Genomic DNA, 19,709 nt, shown 5'->3' on the forward strand with positions numbered 1-19,709 from the left:
CATCTTCTGTAAAAAACTGAACAATTTAATAAAACTAAAGTAGATTATTTTGCTTCACAACCCAAATTTGTTGACGTAATCTCAGTTTCCAAGAAATATCAGTCGAATGCTCTTGTCGCTCGTCTCCAAATTCAATCAGCGCCTCCCACTGAGCGTCAGCGTGGCGTTAGGTTACATGTTGACATTGTTTGTTTGTCCTGAAAAATCTCAAAGCAGAAACTGAAATGTGAAGCAAAGACGTTGAACTGGATCGGTTTTATTTTACAGTGCAGAACATGGGAACGCTGGGATTTTTTTAAATGGTAAAATAAAAGAGACTCACAATTTACTCTGAATACCAGCTGCTGTATTTATTTAGTTAATAGTCAATTTCTGACAGGGTTTCTGTCTACAGCAGCTTCAGATTTGAGTTCTCAGATTTAAGAAAATTAAAAAAACTGAAGAGAAATTTTAGAGATTTTGTACAAGAAAATGTTGTGTGTGAATATAAAATAAAATCTATAATATTTAAGTTTGACAGAGTAAGCCAACGCAGGTCATTTTACTTCAGTCATCTACACATTTTGTCTCATAAATCAAATTAGAATTACTCTTCTAAAGTCCAGTATGAGCAGCAGGAATTAGATCAGGATGTACTTTTTCAGATCTTTAATGTGTCACATATTTAATTAATAAAAAATGATTAAACTAAAACCCCAGCATTCCTTAAAACATGCATTTGTCCTGCCAAGGATGCAAACTAAAATCATCTGAATCTTTGAAAGAATTAATTCAATTGAGTTGAATGAATCCTTTAATGGATGGAGTTAGTCATTTTGGACAAACCTGTTAACTCTCTACTACTACAGCTTCAAATTTAGCCGAGTTATATATTCTGGAGTCACTTAAGGTCGATTGAGCTGTGTTGCTCATCTTCAAATGTTTATAAGTTTTAGCTGTACTGATGACTTTCTAAGAATTTTATTCAAATCTGTCTAAAGTTCAAAGCTGTGGTGGGCACCTAGAATACAGTGGACACTAAACAATCAGTTTTAGCTGCACATCCAGTGATTATCTTCTGAGAGTTTCCTTAAAATCCATCCACTGGTTCACCACATGGTTCAACTGGTCATCATCAACTTCATGCAGACTCTCACACTGGTACATCTTCATCTTTAAATCACGCCTTGGTCTGTTGCCTTCATATATATCCTCCTATAACATGTCACGTTGTTAGTGCAGCTACAGCGTGCGCTCTCAAGACATCATTAGCTTCCCCTCAGTGTGGACTGAACTAGGCAAAAGGGCCTTCTCCTACTCTGCTCCTGTTTCCTGGAACACCTTACAAAAAGCTCTGAAGCTCTCAACGTTGACCTCTCTAAGGGATTTTAAACAATTGATAAGTTCAATGCACAAATCAATGCAGACATGTTCCTTTTGGTATTTTACCCCATTTCATAATGCAGCTCGATTTTAGTTTGTTTCATATTACTACTTTCATTTATTTATCATTTTATATGCTTTTTATGATTGTTTATTGTTGTGTCTCATCTGTGGTTTTTGTTTAAATCAGGTCTCTCTTGTGAATGAGTTCTTGTGACTCAATGAGACTAACCTGTACAAATAAAGGTTGAATGAATAAGATATATACCAATGAATGTAGGAACACAGAGGCCAAATAAATAAAATAAATCACCTCATCTTCAGCCGTGGCCAGTAAAAGATACCAGGTCCAAAGCAGTTGGTGCCTCGTGGTTCAAGTTAATCACTGTAGTTTTTCAATCTTGCTGTCTTATAAATTTATTAATTAAAATTTGAAACATCACTGTATAAATTCTTAAAAGGGCAAGATACCTTGTGCCTTACAAAAATATGTAAAATTATATTCAATGTGGATACTAAATAGGTAAGTGCTAAATAGATGATAATGAAACATTACTTTATCTGGTAATAAACATAAAACAAGCGTTAAGTCAGACCAACAACTCACTGATTTTGAACAGAAAATTTGTTCTGCTGGTCTTTATAGTCTGTGATGTCAAAGTGTCTATGAGCACTTGTCTAGAAAAAAAAGTTGAACACTTTTCCACAGAAAGTTTAAAAAAGTCTGCACAGATTTATTAAATTATGATAGTGAAACAATATTACAGGAATTAAATGCTAAATCAAGGTTTGAAAGTGGAACATACTTCTCAAACAAATACATATCTCAATGTTAACACATTAATTATATCAATTAAAAAAACAACCTGTTATTGTAATAAATACCTTCATTAGAATATATTACAGATGTAGGATGTACAAACCGGTGCAGATAGCTGCATGTCAGAGTAAAAATGTGCTCAAAGCTCTGCTGCCATGCATTTTTTACAAAAAGAAAAATAAATCTGCAACAAACTGAAGCTACTTGGCTCAAAAGAATCCATATTTCAAGCATTACTTTTCCCCCAAACTCGACAGAATCTGTGCAAAATATGCAGCATTTGGATTGAGATAATAAAAAAACTTCTTGATATATACATTTTCTTTATCTTAAACAATAAAAACCTGAAAAACGTGCTTTGTTAAAGTCAGGCATAGCTTCTTTAAATATTCGGAGACGTAAATTTATTTGAGATCACAACGTGATGTAGCCTCAAATAATAAATAAATTAAACAACACAGGAAATGTGGAGTGTAGAACAGTCCCTGCTGCTTTCTGGACTCATTTCCATATCAAGAACAGTGTATCAAAGGCCGTCCTCCAACCAGGGCCTGGATTTGATGTGGTAAATCATATAAGTCTGCAATCAATATTTAATTAAGAGTTGGATGCAGAGGATATATATTTCATGTTGGCTATATGGGGAAGCAAAGAGTTACTGAGCTGGAATGCTGGGGAGGAATCAATTTGCATCTGCAATGATTGAGTACGGCAGCAGATTTTTCTCTCGCGCCGCCTCCCTCCTTCCCATCTTCACTGAAAGACAGACAGACAGAGACAGGAGAAATATGGCAGTGCTTTACTCTCTGTGGCGAACCAATTGTCTCCTCAGAGGAATACGCTGCCATCAGTCTCCGTCATTTTCCTGTCTGACATCACTGATGTAACTGCTAAAGCCACGCGTGAAGTGGAGGGAGTTCACCCCATCCTCTCCAACGCATCACACATTCAAGATCAAACAAGGAAGCACAAGACTAGAAGGAACCATATTTTTTGGACGATAAGGTGCACTTAAAATCCTTTAATTTTCTCAAAAGTCGACAGTAAGCCTTATAATCAGGTGTGCCTTATGTATTAATTCTGGTTGTGCTTACTGACCTCGAACCGATTTTATGTGGTTATTGTGAATGAGTTGAATAAAGTTCGATTTATCTGTTTTGTTTCGCTTAATTCGCCTTATAATCCGGTGCGTCTTATGGTCCGAAAAATATGGTAAATACACAGTGTCAAAGGTAAAGCAGCAAGCAAATGGTAAATGGACTGCACTTATATAGCACCTTTCTATCTTATGAAGACACTCTAAGTTCTTTAAACTACAATCTGTGTCCTCATTCACCCATTCATACAGCGCTCTACTAGATCTATACAAAGCTAATTGAACAAATCATTCTAAAGAGACTAATCGGTGCTTTATCACATTCATAAACCGATGGGACACACATCGGAGGCAACGAGGGGTTCAGTGTCTTGCCCAGGGACACTTGGGCATGCGACTGCTGGTGGATTCGAACCCCCGACTCTTACATTGGAGGACGACTGCTCTAACCACTCAGCCACAGCGACACATGGAGGTTTGTAGTTAATGTAGTGTTGCCACCTTTTTAAAGTGCCTGTTGATTTGTTCTGAGGTCAGTTTAAAGCGTGAAAATAGTATCTGATTTTGCGAAGATACTTTAAAAAAGCAGGAATAAAAAGGCAATAAGGCATGGCACGTTTTGGCATTTTTAACTCTCACAAAATTGGTGCCTTAAGGAGAAATGTGAAATAATTACACAACAATTAAACAATGAAATTCAGTTTAAAAAAAACCGATGCATTATGTACAACAGTGCGTGTTTTTAAGAAATGCTTCAGGTTAAATCCTGGGTATCGTCCGTCTGAAACACAACCAGGTACACAAGATTACTCAGAAATGATGTAACCTCAAGTATTGGCCGGTAAAGAGTCCTAGCAACAAACCGGCTACAGATGAGTGGAAGAAGACAGAATCCTGGACTCGGCTGTCGATTGTTCCAGTGGCTCAGCTCCTTTTCTTCACAATCAATAAACATTTGTTCTGATCGTCAATGAGAGCTGAGCGAGAGAAGATCACGTTTTTGAATCACACGTTCTTTTCTCTTTAAGGACTGAGCGGTGCTGAAGAAAGCCAACACAGGGAGAGGAGGAGAGATAAGCGAGGCTGACAGCTATGACTCAGTCCGCTCGTTATCCGCAGGTGAAAACGAGATTCACGCTCCGCTGCTTCCTCCTCTACGGGGAGCTCAGCTTTCTCACCTTCAGGTTCCCCGGGTCTGCACGAATAACACACAGGCTTTTAATAAGAAAATCAAAGGATGACTCGACACAGAGGTCCGTGACTTTTCTTTACCTCCTAGTCTGGGGGAGTGTTCTTGGCTGTTTCCTATAATTACGTGCAGACTGGGAGCTGAGATGAATCCCTCCTGCTGTCGACTCTGATTTTTCACCAGCCTTTCCACCACCATGATAAATGGAGATGACAAAGAGGAAATATTTGATAAATGAACTCTGTTAATAGGTTTATTAGCTCTTTTACATTCTACAAAATGATGTTTCAACATTTTTACATTACAAATCAGGCCTGATGAAGCTACCTTTAATGCACCGTCTTATACAGAGAGATAATAGCTGATCACGTATGTCATTTGAGACATTTACTGATCAAATGTGGTTGAAAACTTACCAGCGTCCCCTGCTGTCCTCACATAGTAGATGGATGACGTCTCCAGATTTGATGAGGGTGCTGTCTGGTCCATTCTGGGGACAGTCAGCCAAAGCCCTGTATCTCCCTGGAAACTACCAGGGATTAAATTAAGTTAAAAAAGGAATGGGCGCCATTTTCAAACGTCTAAAACGAAAACTGATGGCAACCATTCGTGTGTAAATACAAAACAAGGTGGATCATTTCTCAGCTGTTTTGAATAAATAAAGGCTGAAAAACATTTAATTATATTGTATAAAGAAGATCAGGCAGGATTTCAACACTTACAATAAAACAAGCTGAATGAAAAAATGGAGAAATGTCACAGATACAAAGACAATAACTACAGGGTGTCATAACACCACATTTATTAAGTTCTTTTTAAAATCTGGTATTAGAAATGTTTATGATTTTTCCATGAAAGCATTACGCTGACAAAATGTAATTTCTAAACAACAAAAGTGTGAAAAAAGATGATCTTGAATTAGACGGTGCAGTTTAAGAGTGCGCTCCGGTGGTTTTCAAGATAAAATATGAAATTTTGAAAATCGTCAAACTTGTAATGAGAATCTTTTTTTAAAATTTAATATAAAATATCCTGTATGGTAATACTATTTTTTACTTGTTGTTAGCTCTAGTGAAATATATGGGCTAAGTGAAGGTTTAATGCTTTCATATAATCTAATTACCGTATTTTCCGTTGTACATGTCGCATCAGTCCAAAAATGTCTAATAAAGTGGGAAAAAACATAAATAAGTTGCTTCGCTGTATAAGACACATTTGCTATGCGTCATGTTTGTTAATTGTCACCGCTGACCATCCGGAAATGTGCCAAAAATCGATTGGCTGCCAAAATGGTGGCCGTGACAGCGTGCACAGGAGGACTTTAACAAGAATTTAACAAGATTAACACTTAAAAAAACATTATTTGTTTGCTCAAAATTATAGCAAAGGTGTGTTTCAGTCTAACTTTTCCTTAATAAAAGCACTTCAATGGTCAAATCAGCTGCATTTCAACATTTGATTCATGGCTGCTGGAGCGCACAGAAGGAGGACTTGCTGTGCATTTCTTCTAAATTTAACACGATAACCACCTAAAAACAATTATTTGTTTGCTCAACATTATAGTAAAGGTGTGTCTCAGTTGAACTTTTCCTTTAAAAAAAAGCACCGTAATGGTCAAATCAGCTGCATTTCACCTGGGCGGCACGACGAAATGCAGCTGATTTGACGTTTGCTCCAGGAGTTCTGGAGCGAGACAAAGGTAGTTTAGTATGGCAAGCCAAGTGTCTCAGTAAAAGCCACTTTTACCTATTAATGAGACACTTGGCTTGCCATATTGGTTGAGGGCCCTCTAGCAGATGAAAATTGTAATGTTTAATGTTTTTAATGTTAGAATGAATGAAATTATCAGCTCTCAACCAAAAATTGGTTTATAAATATGGGAAAAAAATGTATATTAGTCTCTTTGGTGCATAAGTCACAGGACTTGCAAATTTATGCAAAAAGGTGCAACTTATATGATGAAAAATACAGTAATTACAATCCACTTATGTAATTATGACAGGTTTTCACTTTTGAACAAATTATGAACGTCTTTTTAAAAATATCCATGACGTTTATTGAGTCTTGTCGATGTAAATGCCTTATAGCTGGTAGGAAACTAGCAATATTGTAAAACGTTTCTTCCTGTATTGATAGAATCTAAAAAGAAACATGAAAATTAAATTTTAGACTTCAAGCAATTTTTTAACAATAAAAAAATAACTTTTACTGAAGTAAACAATAAACTATGTGCACAGTTTGCATATTATTACCAGTTTGAGTAAGTTTTTCTCCTCCGTCTCTGGTGGGTGGAATGTGTCCTGATCTCCAGTCCACTCCTCCAGACCCTCGCAGATGTCTACAGATTGATGAGCTCCGGGCCAACCTGGGACACAGACGCTGCTGTTAAAGGCACTAAAAAGCACGTTCTCCAAAACATTACACCTTAAAAAGCTCTGTGTAGATACTTAGTAACAATGTCGACAATAAAATGACCCGTTTGTCACTTACTGGGAAATTAACAAGAACGTAGAATCAAATGCTAATCTCAAGAGCTGGACCTTTTTCCCCCAAAGTCCACGATGTACCTGGTTCTTCAGGTCAAAGTACACCTGAACTGCTGAAGGGTGGAAAGTCAAATACAGGTGCGAGTCAGAAAATTATAATATTGTGAAAAAGTTTAATTTTTATGGTCAATCACTGCAGAAAGTGAAACACACAAATTTTATAGCTTCTTCACACAGAGTGAAATATTTCAAGCCTTCATTTCTTGTAATTTTCATGATTATAGTTTACAGATGATGGAAAATCAATTCAAAGAACTGGACTGTTGCTCAGTGGTCCAATGTCCTCTTTTCACATTTAAGATTATTTTACATGTAATTTGGGAATCAAGGTCCCAGAGTGTGGAGGAAGAGTGGAGAGGCCCAGAATCCACGTTACTTAAAGTCCAGAGTGAAGTTTCCACAGTCAGTGATGGTTTGGGTCCATGCCCTCTGCTGGTGTTGGTCCACAGTCCACGCAGCATCTAGCAGGACATTTTAGAAGAACTTCATGTTTCCTTCTGCTGACGAGCTTAATGGAGATGCTGATTTCATTTTCCAGCAGGACTCGGCTCCTGCCCACTCTGACAAAGGTACCAAAAGCTGACTGTGGAATATTCTAATTTCCAGAGACACTGAGTTTTGTTTTTTCATTATTTGAAGCCATAATCATCAAAATTACAAGAAATAAAGGTTTGAGTAATTTTACTCTGTGTAATGAATCTATACAAGTTTCTTTTTCTGAAATAGTTGACGAAAAATTTAACTTTTTCACCATATTCTAATTTTTTTAGACGCACCTGTATCTAAATTAGGTTAATGTTGCAAATTAAATCAGAACTGCAAAAGAGTGCAAAGCACATGTGATTTATGTACATTTTTGATTTTTGTTACTAAGTATCTACGTGATTAGACAACAGAAATGAGTTTTACTCACTCCTACGATTGGGCTGGAGGTGTTTGGAGGAGTGAGGCTGGGGTTCTGGACTGCTCCTCCCTGACTCCGTGTCTTCTGAGCTCACTGACTCTCTCTGCTGTTTGCTGTGAAAGTCAAAGAAACAACCTTTTGAAATGGCACAGCCACGCTCAGGACAGACGTTGCCCTCGGCCATAAAAGCTGGGGTTTGTTTATGATCCGATTCATTAAAATAAATGTACCCAGATTCATGTTGAGAACAAATCTGTCCCAGTGTCTCTCACATAGCCACAGCCAGTTATCACAGAACACAGCAGCCACTTGCAAGCCTCTCAGACCAAGTCAGGAAACAGAACTTACAAGCCATCATCACAATGATTGCAAAGAAAATGCACGTGTCAAAAACTTGGAAGATCTGGTCTCGATTTATTAGAAGTTTGATCTTTGTTTAGTATTTACTTTATTCATGGGAAAACATGTCCATCATAAATTTTAGAAGTAGCTTATTACTGAAAAAAAAAAAAAAAAACGAGCCCCATCTTAAAATATAAGTCGTGAGGAAATTAAGAAAAATCATGTAACGTAAGTAAAACTCTTGGTTTGTTTTCTGGTGTTACATGCAATATAGTAAATCTAAGATGCAGAATTAAGGGATTGTGTTTTGATACCATGTTAGAAAGCCATGGAGGAGATGCTGAGGCACTGTGGTGGTCAGTTATGATCTGAAATGGAGGCAGCACAAAAAAAAAAAAAGTAGAGGTGTGGCTAGCTGACGACCAGTTAGCAAACACAGCAGCCAAAGGCTTTTGATCCTCATGCCATGACGAGGTGAGCTGGGCTGCAACAGGCTGAGTTTACCACTGAGCATTACAGCAGGTCAGTGGCACTGGGAGCAGTGGGGACGCGGCCGGGGTCTTTGCCGGGGGCTCCGGGGACGGGGGCTCCGGGACCGCAGGCACAGAAACACGTCAGCTGACAGGGAGACAAAGTCCAGTCCCGGCAGACAGCCCCTAGGAACCCCTCTGGATGGCCGCATGCCCCTGCAAGTGGGGGATTTGGAGGAGTGGGGATAGGCAACTGGACAGCAGTGAACATGAACAGAGAGGAGCTTGTGGCCGCTCTCATACCGCCACACACAAAGCCTCAGAACAGAGCAACATGAAATGAGAGTTACATCCACTCCAACCTACAGTACATGTATGTTTTCTGTGGACCTGTGAGCCCGTGCTACTACGACCCAGTTTTTAGGTGAACCAAAGATACTGACCTCTCTGTGAGTGATGGAGAAATCTGCATGTGTTCAGCAGCTGGACCATGTTGATGCGCTCCATCTAAGAAGAAGAGGAGGAGGAGGAAGCTGTGAGAAGATACTGAGACCAAAGATGTCAATTCAACAAACCCAGTTTTAATAATAGCCAGAATGTGTTTTTAAATAAGTATGTAATTATGTTTGAACTTTTATTTAACATAAATAAACAAAAAACTGGGATGACCAGTGATTTTTGAATATATGATCTCTAATTAAAATGGACAAAATTGATTAAATAATGTGACCTAATGCAACTTGCTAAGCTGCTAACAAGACCACGCTGCTAACAGAACAGAACCATGATGCTGAAAGAACCTCACTGCTAACCAAATCACACTGTAGATGATTTTCTTTTTAAACTTTGGTGCCTTGTTTGTAGTAGCATTTTTTAATGATTTTAGTATTTTTGCTGCATGCTTGATATTTCTTGTTGTTGTTGTTTTTTTTTGTTGTTTTTGGGGGGCAAGTCGTGATGGTTCTTCTCATCCTAAGCATTTCATTGCATTGATGTCCTTGTGTTGATTTGGCACATGACAACTAAACCTAACCTGAACCTGATCATCCTAATCTTGTTTAAATGTTGTTGTTTTTTTTTAAACTGTCACCTGGTAGTGATCCAACAAGTTGTTTCCCAAAAGTCTTTTTCCGGTCTGCCACTGCCAGAATATAATCATCCCCCTCCATGAAAATGTGAACACATCTCTGCGTGCAAAGCTTCTGTTTCATAAGATTTTTTTATTGTTCTCGCTGCAGAACTTGCGTTGAATAAACTTTACGTCACCACAAGTCTCAACCATGTAAAAACATTATTTTTTAAACAAAAATACGAAAGAGGCAACCATCCTCAATCACGAAGCAGCAGCTGAGATTAGCGCTCGTTCCGCCTGCTTTCTCTGCTTTAAGGCAGTTTGTTGTTGTGCTGCCATTTGTGCTTTAATAATGAATCCTGCATGAATTAAAACGCTTCATGATATTTGCTATTTTAAAAGTGTAAACAAATCTACCAGCGAAAACCCCCCCCACTAAATAGAGATGCAAGCAAGGGCTGAAAGTTGGCTACATTTAAAACCAGCTCATGTTTAGTTGATCACAGACCTCTGAGCAGCTTCTGCTGGTTGGTCAGAATTCGTCGGAGCTCGTTGAGCCAGGCCAACTTCACCTCCACTGACGGTGCCTGAGGAACAACACGCACAGTGCACGTTAAAACCATGTAAAATATTGCCGCTTCATTCAACTACTTGTTCATACTTTCTTAAAAGATTTGAAATTTTTGCTGATCGATTAAACAGTTTTAAAATAGTTTCTGACTGACCAGCATATATTTAGGAAAGTTTTTATAAAGTAAGAAATGCCTTAAATATCCACAAATTGCTCTTACCTGAACTAAATAAACCTCCTCTCTGCCACTGTACCAAATCTCAAACTTTTTTACATCTCCCTTAACGTTCTCGGTGATCCCCACTGCAGTCATCTGCCAAGAGACGAACACAGATTCACACACGCGTGTTACATCACATAACACACGCATCCTGCTCCAACTCAAAACCATTTGCTCTTTTAACATGCCTCTACTGAGTGACTGCTTCCTCCCAACTTCCTTAATAATAAATCAAGAGCTGGAGTTACAGACGTGACGCCCCGCCCATCAACAAATAAAACAAAATGTCACAGGAACACATCAGGTTCTGTTCCCCGCTGAGCAGCTTAAAGGTGTTGCTCCACCACCAGCACAGACAAAAATATCAGCTGTGTGCTGCCTGTGAATAATTCTCTTCATCAACCAGCTCTAAAAACACAATGTTAGTGACATCTACTTGTTTTCCTGCCTTTCATCCAGTCAGAGTGAAAAAGTGTCTTTTTAGAATTGGTTTATTATTGAATGAGAAGGTTTTGATCAGTAACCTCAAATGAACCCTATGTATTTCAGGGGAGTTCAATAAGTTTTAAAGTGATGAAAACCTCAGACTTTTTTTGTTTTATTGATAGACAGACACAAATAGTTTTAATCAAAGTGGGACAGCATCATAAATTGGAAGCCTGAGCAAATGTATTTTCTTTCAGGCAGTCGGTTTCTGCATAGTTCGGCCTATGTAAGAATTAGCTTCAAAAATACAAATTATGGGACTATTTGGTTTTAAAAAGACAAATTGCAGAATTTTTTTATATGTTTTAAGTATTTTTCATGTTAGGATGTTCAACTTTTAAAAGAGTCTCCAAAAAAGTTTTTGTTTGTTGAGACGTTTCGTCGTCCATCCCAGTGGTGTAGTCTATGTGATACGTGGGCATACGGAGTATACCCACTAGAAAAGCTTAAGAATTTCAGTAAACCTACTTAAAAGTGCCCAGTGATATGTAACATATCATTGGGCACGTCATTGAGACGTTAAACAGCAGTTAAATGCTTCTGTAACAATCTGCCGGTATGCAGCGCTTCTTTATTACATTCTCTTATCCAGCCAATTATTGTATAATTCTGTACTTAATACTTGAACGTGTTTTGCTTTTATACTGTTTTATAAATTCTATAACATGTTTATAACACAAATCCAACTGTTGTACAAAGTTTGTTGTACATTTATTGAAATATAAGCATCAGAGAAATTTGGTAATGTTCAATATGTTTAAAGATCAAAATAAATTGACGATTACATTGCACTAACTGGTGTACTTTGGTTTCTAAGCACAGTATATCCACTACAAAAATGTAGACTACACCACTGCTTCATCCAAAGGACTTCATCAATCCGAGGGGCCAAACAATCTGAGTCCCACAAGCAGCACACTCCCTTAATGGACCAAACAGTTTGCTGGTGATAAGATGGTTTCTGGGGCCTGCCCTCTCCCCTTGATGAAGTCCTTTGGATGAAGGACAAAATGACTCAAAAAAATAAATAAATAAAGAAACTGTCCAGAGGAACTGACTGAACTTTGTTGGATTTTTTACCTGGATTATTGAGCATGAACTTTGATGTTTTGAACCACTTTGGCTGTGGCTGCCTCAAAGGAGTCGACGGGGGAGAGGTCGAGCCCCAGAAACCATCTTATCACCAGCAAACTGGTTGGTCCACTATGGGAATGTGCTGCTTGTGGGACTGAGTTTGTTTGTGGCTCCTTGGACTGATGAAGTCCTTTGGATGAAGGACGAAACATCTCAACAACAACAAAGAAAAAAAACATCCAGATGACTTGACTGAACTTTGTTGGATTTTTTTACCTGGATTACTGAGGACGAACGTTGATGTTTTAAAAGAGTAATTTCTATCATGTCTGTGATTTGTTCAAATTTTCTCTATAAAACAGCTGAATAAAGATCATCTGAGTCATGCTTCCATTATTTTTTAGGGCAGGGGTTGTATTTGTAACATACAGTAGTTTCATCTGCCTGTGTTCCACAGACTGACCTTGAGACAGTGCTTGAAGCTGTACAAGGAGGTCTTGACGCTGCTGTCTCCATGCTCCTCTCTACGCTTGCAGAGCAGCAGAGCTTTCTCGTACAAGAAGAAGTGCCTTTGCATCGGCTTGAAGCGAGCCAGCTCCTTCATGCGGGTGGCACCTCTCTTATGGCTGATCCACACACTGAAGGAACCCTGCATCAGCACCCGGCCCAGCTCGCAGATATCACCCTGCATCAGGGGAGACATTTATGTTGCTTCAGATACAGTCAGCGCACATAAAGCCAATTTAAAAAAATATATATATATATTTATTTTTTACCTCATATCCTGTGATGGCAATCTGATGCATGGAGTCATTGACTGATTTGAGCAGGTCCAGCATAGCTGTCAGCGCCCCCTGCAGCTCAGATGTGCTCTCACAATCTGAGCTGTATTTCAGCAGCTCCTAACAAAATATCCATTCAGCTCATGTTGTCAAAAATACACACAAAATATATGCAGTGCAATATAAATAAAAGTTAGCAGAAAGCTTTTCTTCTTTAAATCATTCTTGTATTCAGCTCTTTGCTTTCATCAGAATTGAAAATTTAAGGTTAGTCGTTAGGAAAAACACAACTTTTGACTTTCTAACCTTGAGCAGCAGCTGGTATTTGGTGAGACGTTGGACTGGTTTCAACAGGTAGGAATCCAGGGCCAGTTTGTGCTCTAGCTTTTTCTGGCACTCCTTCAATAAAAAGATTAATTTAACAAACGTGTATGTCATGATTCTCTCAAACAATTCACAGTGCTATTTTTCTTAAATGCTGAAATAATCATTTTGGGGTGTAAAAATACTTAAAATCTTGCCCAATACTGAAACGAAGTAAAAATGTCCACATTTACCTGAAAAAAGGCACAGTCTGAGAACTGTCTCCACAGCGCTTCAGAGCGCAGCTTATTCTGACAGTACCATTCATACATCTGGAAACTTCCTTTCTGCGGAGACAATGAGAATAACAGCACAAATGATCATGAGAACATAGGAAATGCAAATCCTGATCAACTCACCCGTTCAAGGAAGCACGCTCCAACAGTTTCAGGAGCCTCAAGACATCCTTCCAGATCCTGAAGAAATACCCTGAATTAAAAAAAAGAACACAAGAAGCAAAAAATACATAAAACACAAGTTTCAACACTAAACTTTCCTCTATAATTTTTGCACAACTAGAATACATATATTTTACGTTGTGTAAATCACTCATCAGTCAAACTTATATATATATATATATATATATATATATATATATATATATATACACACATTTATAAACATATAAATACATATACAGTACATAATACATATATCCATCCATCATCTTTTGTCTGCTTCTTCCTTTTTGGGTGCCCATATCCAATGATCACTGTGCGAGAGGTGGGGGACACCCTGGACAAGTTGCAGGTCCATCACAGGGACACATAGAGACAAATGAGACAAACAACCATTCACAGTCTCATTCACACCTACGGACAATTTAGAGTTACCAATTATGATAATGCAAGTTCCAGAGAACATGCAAGCTCCACCCAGAGGGGTCCCTGGCCTGGATTCAATCCGGTGACCTTCTCGCTGAGAGGCAGCACCTTTGCCAACTGCGCCACCATGCTGCCATATATATATATATATATATATATATATATATATATATATATATATAGTATAATTTAACAAGATTTGAAAAAGGTTCAAACTAGAACTATACAAACAACTATATATAATATATACTTAGAAAAGATTAGTTTCTTCCCAAAACACCTGAATGAAATATTCCTAATATATTGAAACAAGTGGAAACCCTATTTGCTTTATGTCAAGTCAAAGTGAAATATCAGAATAGATAAGTGATTATAATTGTGAAAGAAAGAAATACAAAAAATTTAGTTTTCTGTCATTCAAGTTCAAAGAATATCAGCACCGCTACAAGTACAGGACACTTTACCAGCAACAGTTGCTACTCTTATTCTTTGCTCTGGTTATGCTTTTTATTTAATAAAAATAAATAAGTAAAAATGACTTTTAAAGAAATACACATCAATATTCAGCTGCTGTTTTCATTCTTAATGCCGTTTTGTTAAATGTGTTTTTTGCCATGTTAAAATATGCAATATGGAGGGGTTCACTGTTTCTGTATGTTCAGATGGCTTTTTTTTTGTTGTGACCGTTTAAAAAACATTTACCTGCTGTGAAAATTGTAGATCTCAGGCATGTTTCCAAAAAGAATGTCTCTTTTACTTCGAAGTGTTGGAGGTAGAAGACCTGACAGAGCTGGATTGTCCATTTCAGCCCTGTAACCCTGTAATTATGATATCAACATGATTTTTGCTATAATTCTATTTTATTTAAACTTTTCATTCAGTAAGTTTATTATCAGTCAAAATATTAACGTTCACCATGCAAAACTGAATGAAATAAGTCAATAATAAACCAAACCAAAGCAAATATAAAGAAACAAAACAAAAGCTAAAGTTCAAAAAACAAACATCTGTTACAACAAAGAAGTAGGTTAAGCCCTAACAACGAGCGTAATTGAACTTTTATTTAGGAATATTTGACGTTTTCCTACCAGCAGCACTGACAGGAGCTCATCCACATAGATTCTTTCAGTTTCTATGAGTTCCCTCATCACATGACTGCGACACAAACACAGACAGACAGAAAGAGAGACAGCCAGAAGTCGTGATTAGCACCGAGCATAGAGAATCACAGAGTAAACGACATCAGAAGCAGGACTGGGGACAGACAAATGGGTGAACGGATTCCTCCTCCTCACCGCTTTAAGAAATCCGGGCTGTCGTCTCCATCCAGACCGTATGACACACAGCTCCGGCTCTCCTGGTAGTCATGAATCACCTCAATCTGAAAACACAAGAAGTGGGTCAGAACTGATTGCGTAAGTTAAATAAGAAGGAAGATAATACTATTACTGATAACTTATTGGATCAAATAAGTAATGAGAGAAATATATAAAAAACATAATGAACTTACTTTTCTGGTGTTGGGGCTCTTTCGCGATGATTTCTTTCCAGGAAGTGTAATGTCAAATGTGAATTTTAAGCCATCACCTGTGAAATTCACATCATCGACATTTAAATAAATACAATTCATTAAAAAGTCTTTTTCCAAACGCTCTGAGGTAGATACTGAGCGGGTGACTCATTTAAAAGCTTAATAAAACAAAAGTACGACCAGGCATGCTAACAAGTCATCTTCTATAAGATGTGCTGCTGATATTTACAACTTTTGTGATTGCTAAGTAATAAAAACACATCCACAACATTAATCAGCGGTAGTAAGATTTTACCAAGTGTTATGTGCTTGAGGCACATTATTATTATTATTTTGTCCCTTTAATATATTTTGGGGATTTGGTTAACTATATGTTTTGTAATTGGTGTTTAATTGTTTTAAGCTGTGGCATGTTCAGCATGCCCATAAGTAGTCTGGTTCCAGGGAGCTCTCTCTCTCATTTTGGGCTCATTTTATTGTCTGCTCTCTGACCGCCCTTATTTTTTTTGGTGGGGGGGGGGGGGTTGTTTTTCCTCTCACTTATCCACAGAATGAGCTTCGACGGTGTTAACCGCAGCCGCTGGCCTCAGCACAACACGGTAAATTTTTGTTGTAACTTTGGCCTGGTGGGACCGGTTGTCTTGTTTTTGCTATTTCTTTAGCTATAGGTTTTAATTTTTTTTTTTTTTCTAGCTTTTGTCTGGTACTAGCAGCAGCTTCGACGGCCCTGTATAGGGTTGGTCCGTTGCGGTACCTTTTTTGTTCTGTTTGACCAAATTACCAGGTCCAACTTTGAGTTAATACTTTGGGATTTTTGTGTTGTGGATTGGAAGTACAGCTTCATCTTTTTTTTTTCTCCCCAGGAAGCTGTTTTTAATAAAATGAACATTTGAACCCTCATTTTTGAGTTCCGTGTCCTCCTTAATATGTTGTGCCCGAGGTGGACGTAACATCAAGTAAAACAGACTTTTATTTGCAAAGAGAAAACAGATCTGCAGATGTTAAGAGCAAAATCTTGACATTTAAAGCGTCTTGTTTTTTCATTTGTTTTACAAGAATCAATATTAATGTGCACGTGTGAGGTTCTAAAATATGTAACTTGCATCAGATCAGATTGATTAAAAGAAATCACTTTTTTCTTTAAGTGCCCTCAGAAAGCATCACAAATCTTCCAAACTGTTTTAACTTTCAGACAAAGGCACATTAACAGAGAGAACAACACCTTTAGGACACACATGAGTGGACATGGATAAAAGCCTATTTTTTATTTATTTATTTAATAAATAAAGATAAATTCTACAAAACAAAACTCACAAAAGGGAGAGCCGTATAGAGACATGGGAACATGATGCTGTACTAGCAACAAATCTGGGAAAGGCAGGTTGTGTCTTGTGCTTTAACAATGATGATTTGTGGAAAATATACATACAAAGTACATTAAGCTACATCTTTATTTTAAGAATGAGTTCATATTTTGTTTATTCGTCAAATGGATGTCGTCGTGCTGTACCATGCTTTGGAGAGAAGAGTGGCGACTTGGCGCGTGGTTGATTTTCAGGTCTGGGGGCCACCAGCTGCACTGGTCGTACATGTTTCTCAGCTAGCTTCCTTAAACAAGCTTGTCGGTTCTGGATCAGCTGCTGCACAGCTGCATGCTTCTCAAAGACTTTCCCAAAATGGGCCTATCAAAGAAACATAATAAAAAGAAGCAGAGACAGAAAAGATGCAGAGGCAATGAACACATGATTTCAACTTGAACGGCTGTAGAATAAATATGTAATTTATAACGTAAGGCAGCTGACCTGTAGCTGAGGCGTGATGACGGCTTCATACTCTATAGCTAGAATCTCAGGACTTGAGCTCAGCATAGATGGTGTTCCCTCCAAGAACCTCTCGATTTCCCTCAAAGCAGCTTGGGCCCCCTCCTTAGACTGGGACTTGTCTACAAGCTGATTGGCCAACATGTACGCTCCACTATCGCACCAGGTTTGGGCCTGAAGGCAAAGAGATATCTATCAAAGATACTTCCTACTGCACGTCTTCATATGTTTAAATAAACAAAGGTTTCTGAGTACCTGCTCGACACAAAGCAGCAGCTGGTGAGTTTGCATCAGAAAAGAGTGTTTGGTTTTGAGAGCAGCAGAGAGAGTTTCGCAGCGGTGACGAAGCTCGTTGCAGCGCTGCATAATGAGAGCCATGGCGTAGTGGTGACATGCTGACAGCTGGTGTCCGTGAAGGATGATGATCTGGGCTCGAGACATCACTTCCTGTTAGAGGGAGAACATTTTTTTATGTTCACAATGTTCACAACCTTTATTTTCTTTTCCACTTACTGTAAATTTATTTTTGAACACAACTATTCATTAAAAAACAAGTAGGAGTATCCAAATGTATGACTGACACTGACTAATAAAATATTTGCAAATATTGACAAAGTATGAACAGATTACGTGCTTTTTTTGTTATAAGTATATAGAATAAGTAAAAGCTGCTTTGAATAATTAGAAAATACCCTTTAAAAGTTGTATTTTTTTTAAAAAAGTCAATTTTTTTAGTGAGTTTGCTGTAAAATCTCCAGATGTAAAGATGATGATGGTGTCATTGGAGAAACACTGACCTGTGCGTTAGATTCCAGACTGTCGAGCCTTTTGAGAGCTTCTTCTGCTTGAACCAAAGTGTTTACATTGACGGACAGCTCCTTCTCCCGACCCATGAGATGATCCAAACATAAATCCATCTAAACAATAAATATTCCTTTAAGACTGTAAACTTTGATCTGATTATTCTTCCAGAACTATATTAAAAAAAAAATAGTAGGTTCAAATTATATAATACAGTTTTAAAGACACATGCTATGTATTTTATATCCTTGATTAACACGTTTAACACACTGAACGTATTCAAATGACAAACACATTTAACTGATATGAATGAGAAATGCAGAAGTTTACCTCCTGAAAGCTTTGCTCATATCTAAGGAGCTGAAGGTACTGATGGAGTTTCAGATGATGCTTTTCAAAGAAGCCATCAAAGGCAGACTCCATGTCTCTAAGCTGGGCAAGAAGCCTACAAGAAAGGGAAATTGTTAGTAGATGTAGATGTGGATGTTTTCGTCACTATACAGTAGTCCCTTGTTACTTGGCGGTTTGACTTTCGCGGACTCACTCTTTCGCGGTTTTTCAACGATTGTCAACTTTAATATTCACGTCATTGGGATGGTATGGAATAAAAAGTTAACCAAATAAATAAATACTTTGGACAAGGACTGCCACTTTGTAGATTTCTTTCAATAAGCCTACACTGTAAGGCCAGTCAAAGAACTACACTTCCCAGAAGCCAACAGTGCTTCCAGCCGCTGCTATTTGCCTAAAATGGAGGGAAAGTTTTGATCTGATACGAACCTATCTAAAAAGTTTGGTCCTTATTCATAGAGACTTGGGTGTTCAATGGAGGCAGAGAGCTGATCAGAACTGGAGCAGAACTACTTCCAGCCTCATCGGTCAATCGGAGTGCTGCTTGGTGGCCCATGAATCCTCTCGTGCAGGGAGGCGTTGCTTGGAGGTCCCGTGTCTACTCTGGAGCTCACCCGGACATTTTCATCCAGATTCCTCTGGATCATTTGGAATCGATCGTGATCATTGGTTGGTTTTGTGCTGGCTCTCCAAAGGTCCGGCTCTCTCCAAATGCATCTAGTGCTCAACAGCTGCAGAGAACCCGGCCAGAACCGGACCAAAGCTGGTGAGATCCTCATACAAAATTTTGCAGTAGCTACTGTACAGTACATAATATGTATGTTGTTAAAATTATGTAGGTTTAATAGTTTAGAACATTGTAGGCTTCATCGCTGCAGGGTAGGTCTGTCAAACCAGAACCGGGCCAGAGCGGAACCGGGCTGCTGTTCTGCAGAGATTGTGAGCAAAATTTTGCAGTACTGTACTGTACATATATGCATGTTGTTAAAATGATGTAGGTTTAAGAGTTTAGAACATTGCAAGAGTGTGGGAAGTGTTTATATATATATATATATATATATATATATATATATATATATATATAT

General features: G+C 38.1%; 1 protein-coding gene across 1 annotated transcript in view; it reads right to left on the bottom strand.

Annotated features, from left to right (window-relative positions):
* Window positions 1-4,418: 4,418 nt before the first annotated feature.
* Window positions 4,419-19,709, bottom strand: part of mcf2a (MCF.2 cell line derived transforming sequence a) — a 28,894-nt gene continuing 13,603 nt past the window's right edge. The window contains exons 9-31 of the mRNA XM_037675756.1: window positions 18,604-18,718; window positions 18,270-18,389; window positions 17,728-17,919; window positions 17,455-17,646; window positions 17,163-17,334; window positions 15,632-15,708; window positions 15,417-15,502; window positions 15,210-15,276; window positions 14,824-14,939; window positions 13,657-13,726; window positions 13,492-13,584; window positions 13,241-13,333; window positions 12,929-13,054; window positions 12,616-12,837; window positions 10,593-10,685; window positions 10,310-10,388; window positions 9,173-9,236; window positions 9,033-9,047; window positions 7,927-8,030; window positions 6,720-6,832; window positions 4,884-4,996; window positions 4,551-4,651; window positions 4,419-4,473 (exon numbers count right to left, since the gene is read on the bottom strand). Coding sequence (XP_037531684.1) covers window positions 4,433-4,473; window positions 4,551-4,651; window positions 4,884-4,996; window positions 6,720-6,832; window positions 7,927-8,030; window positions 9,033-9,047; window positions 9,173-9,236; window positions 10,310-10,388; window positions 10,593-10,685; window positions 12,616-12,837; window positions 12,929-13,054; window positions 13,241-13,333; window positions 13,492-13,584; window positions 13,657-13,726; window positions 14,824-14,939; window positions 15,210-15,276; window positions 15,417-15,502; window positions 15,632-15,708; window positions 17,163-17,334; window positions 17,455-17,646; window positions 17,728-17,919; window positions 18,270-18,389; window positions 18,604-18,718 — 2,464 coding nt within the window. The 3' untranslated portion in view covers window positions 4,419-4,432. The remainder of the gene's footprint in view (window positions 4,474-4,550; window positions 4,652-4,883; window positions 4,997-6,719; window positions 6,833-7,926; window positions 8,031-9,032; window positions 9,048-9,172; window positions 9,237-10,309; window positions 10,389-10,592; window positions 10,686-12,615; window positions 12,838-12,928; window positions 13,055-13,240; window positions 13,334-13,491; window positions 13,585-13,656; window positions 13,727-14,823; window positions 14,940-15,209; window positions 15,277-15,416; window positions 15,503-15,631; window positions 15,709-17,162; window positions 17,335-17,454; window positions 17,647-17,727; window positions 17,920-18,269; window positions 18,390-18,603; window positions 18,719-19,709) is intronic.

Source organism: Nematolebias whitei, chromosome 4, assembly GCF_014905685.2.
Source record: "Nematolebias whitei isolate Nwh7 chromosome 4, NemWhi1, whole genome shotgun sequence".
Classification (NCBI taxonomy): Eukaryota; Metazoa; Chordata; class Actinopteri; order Cyprinodontiformes; family Rivulidae; genus Nematolebias; species Nematolebias whitei.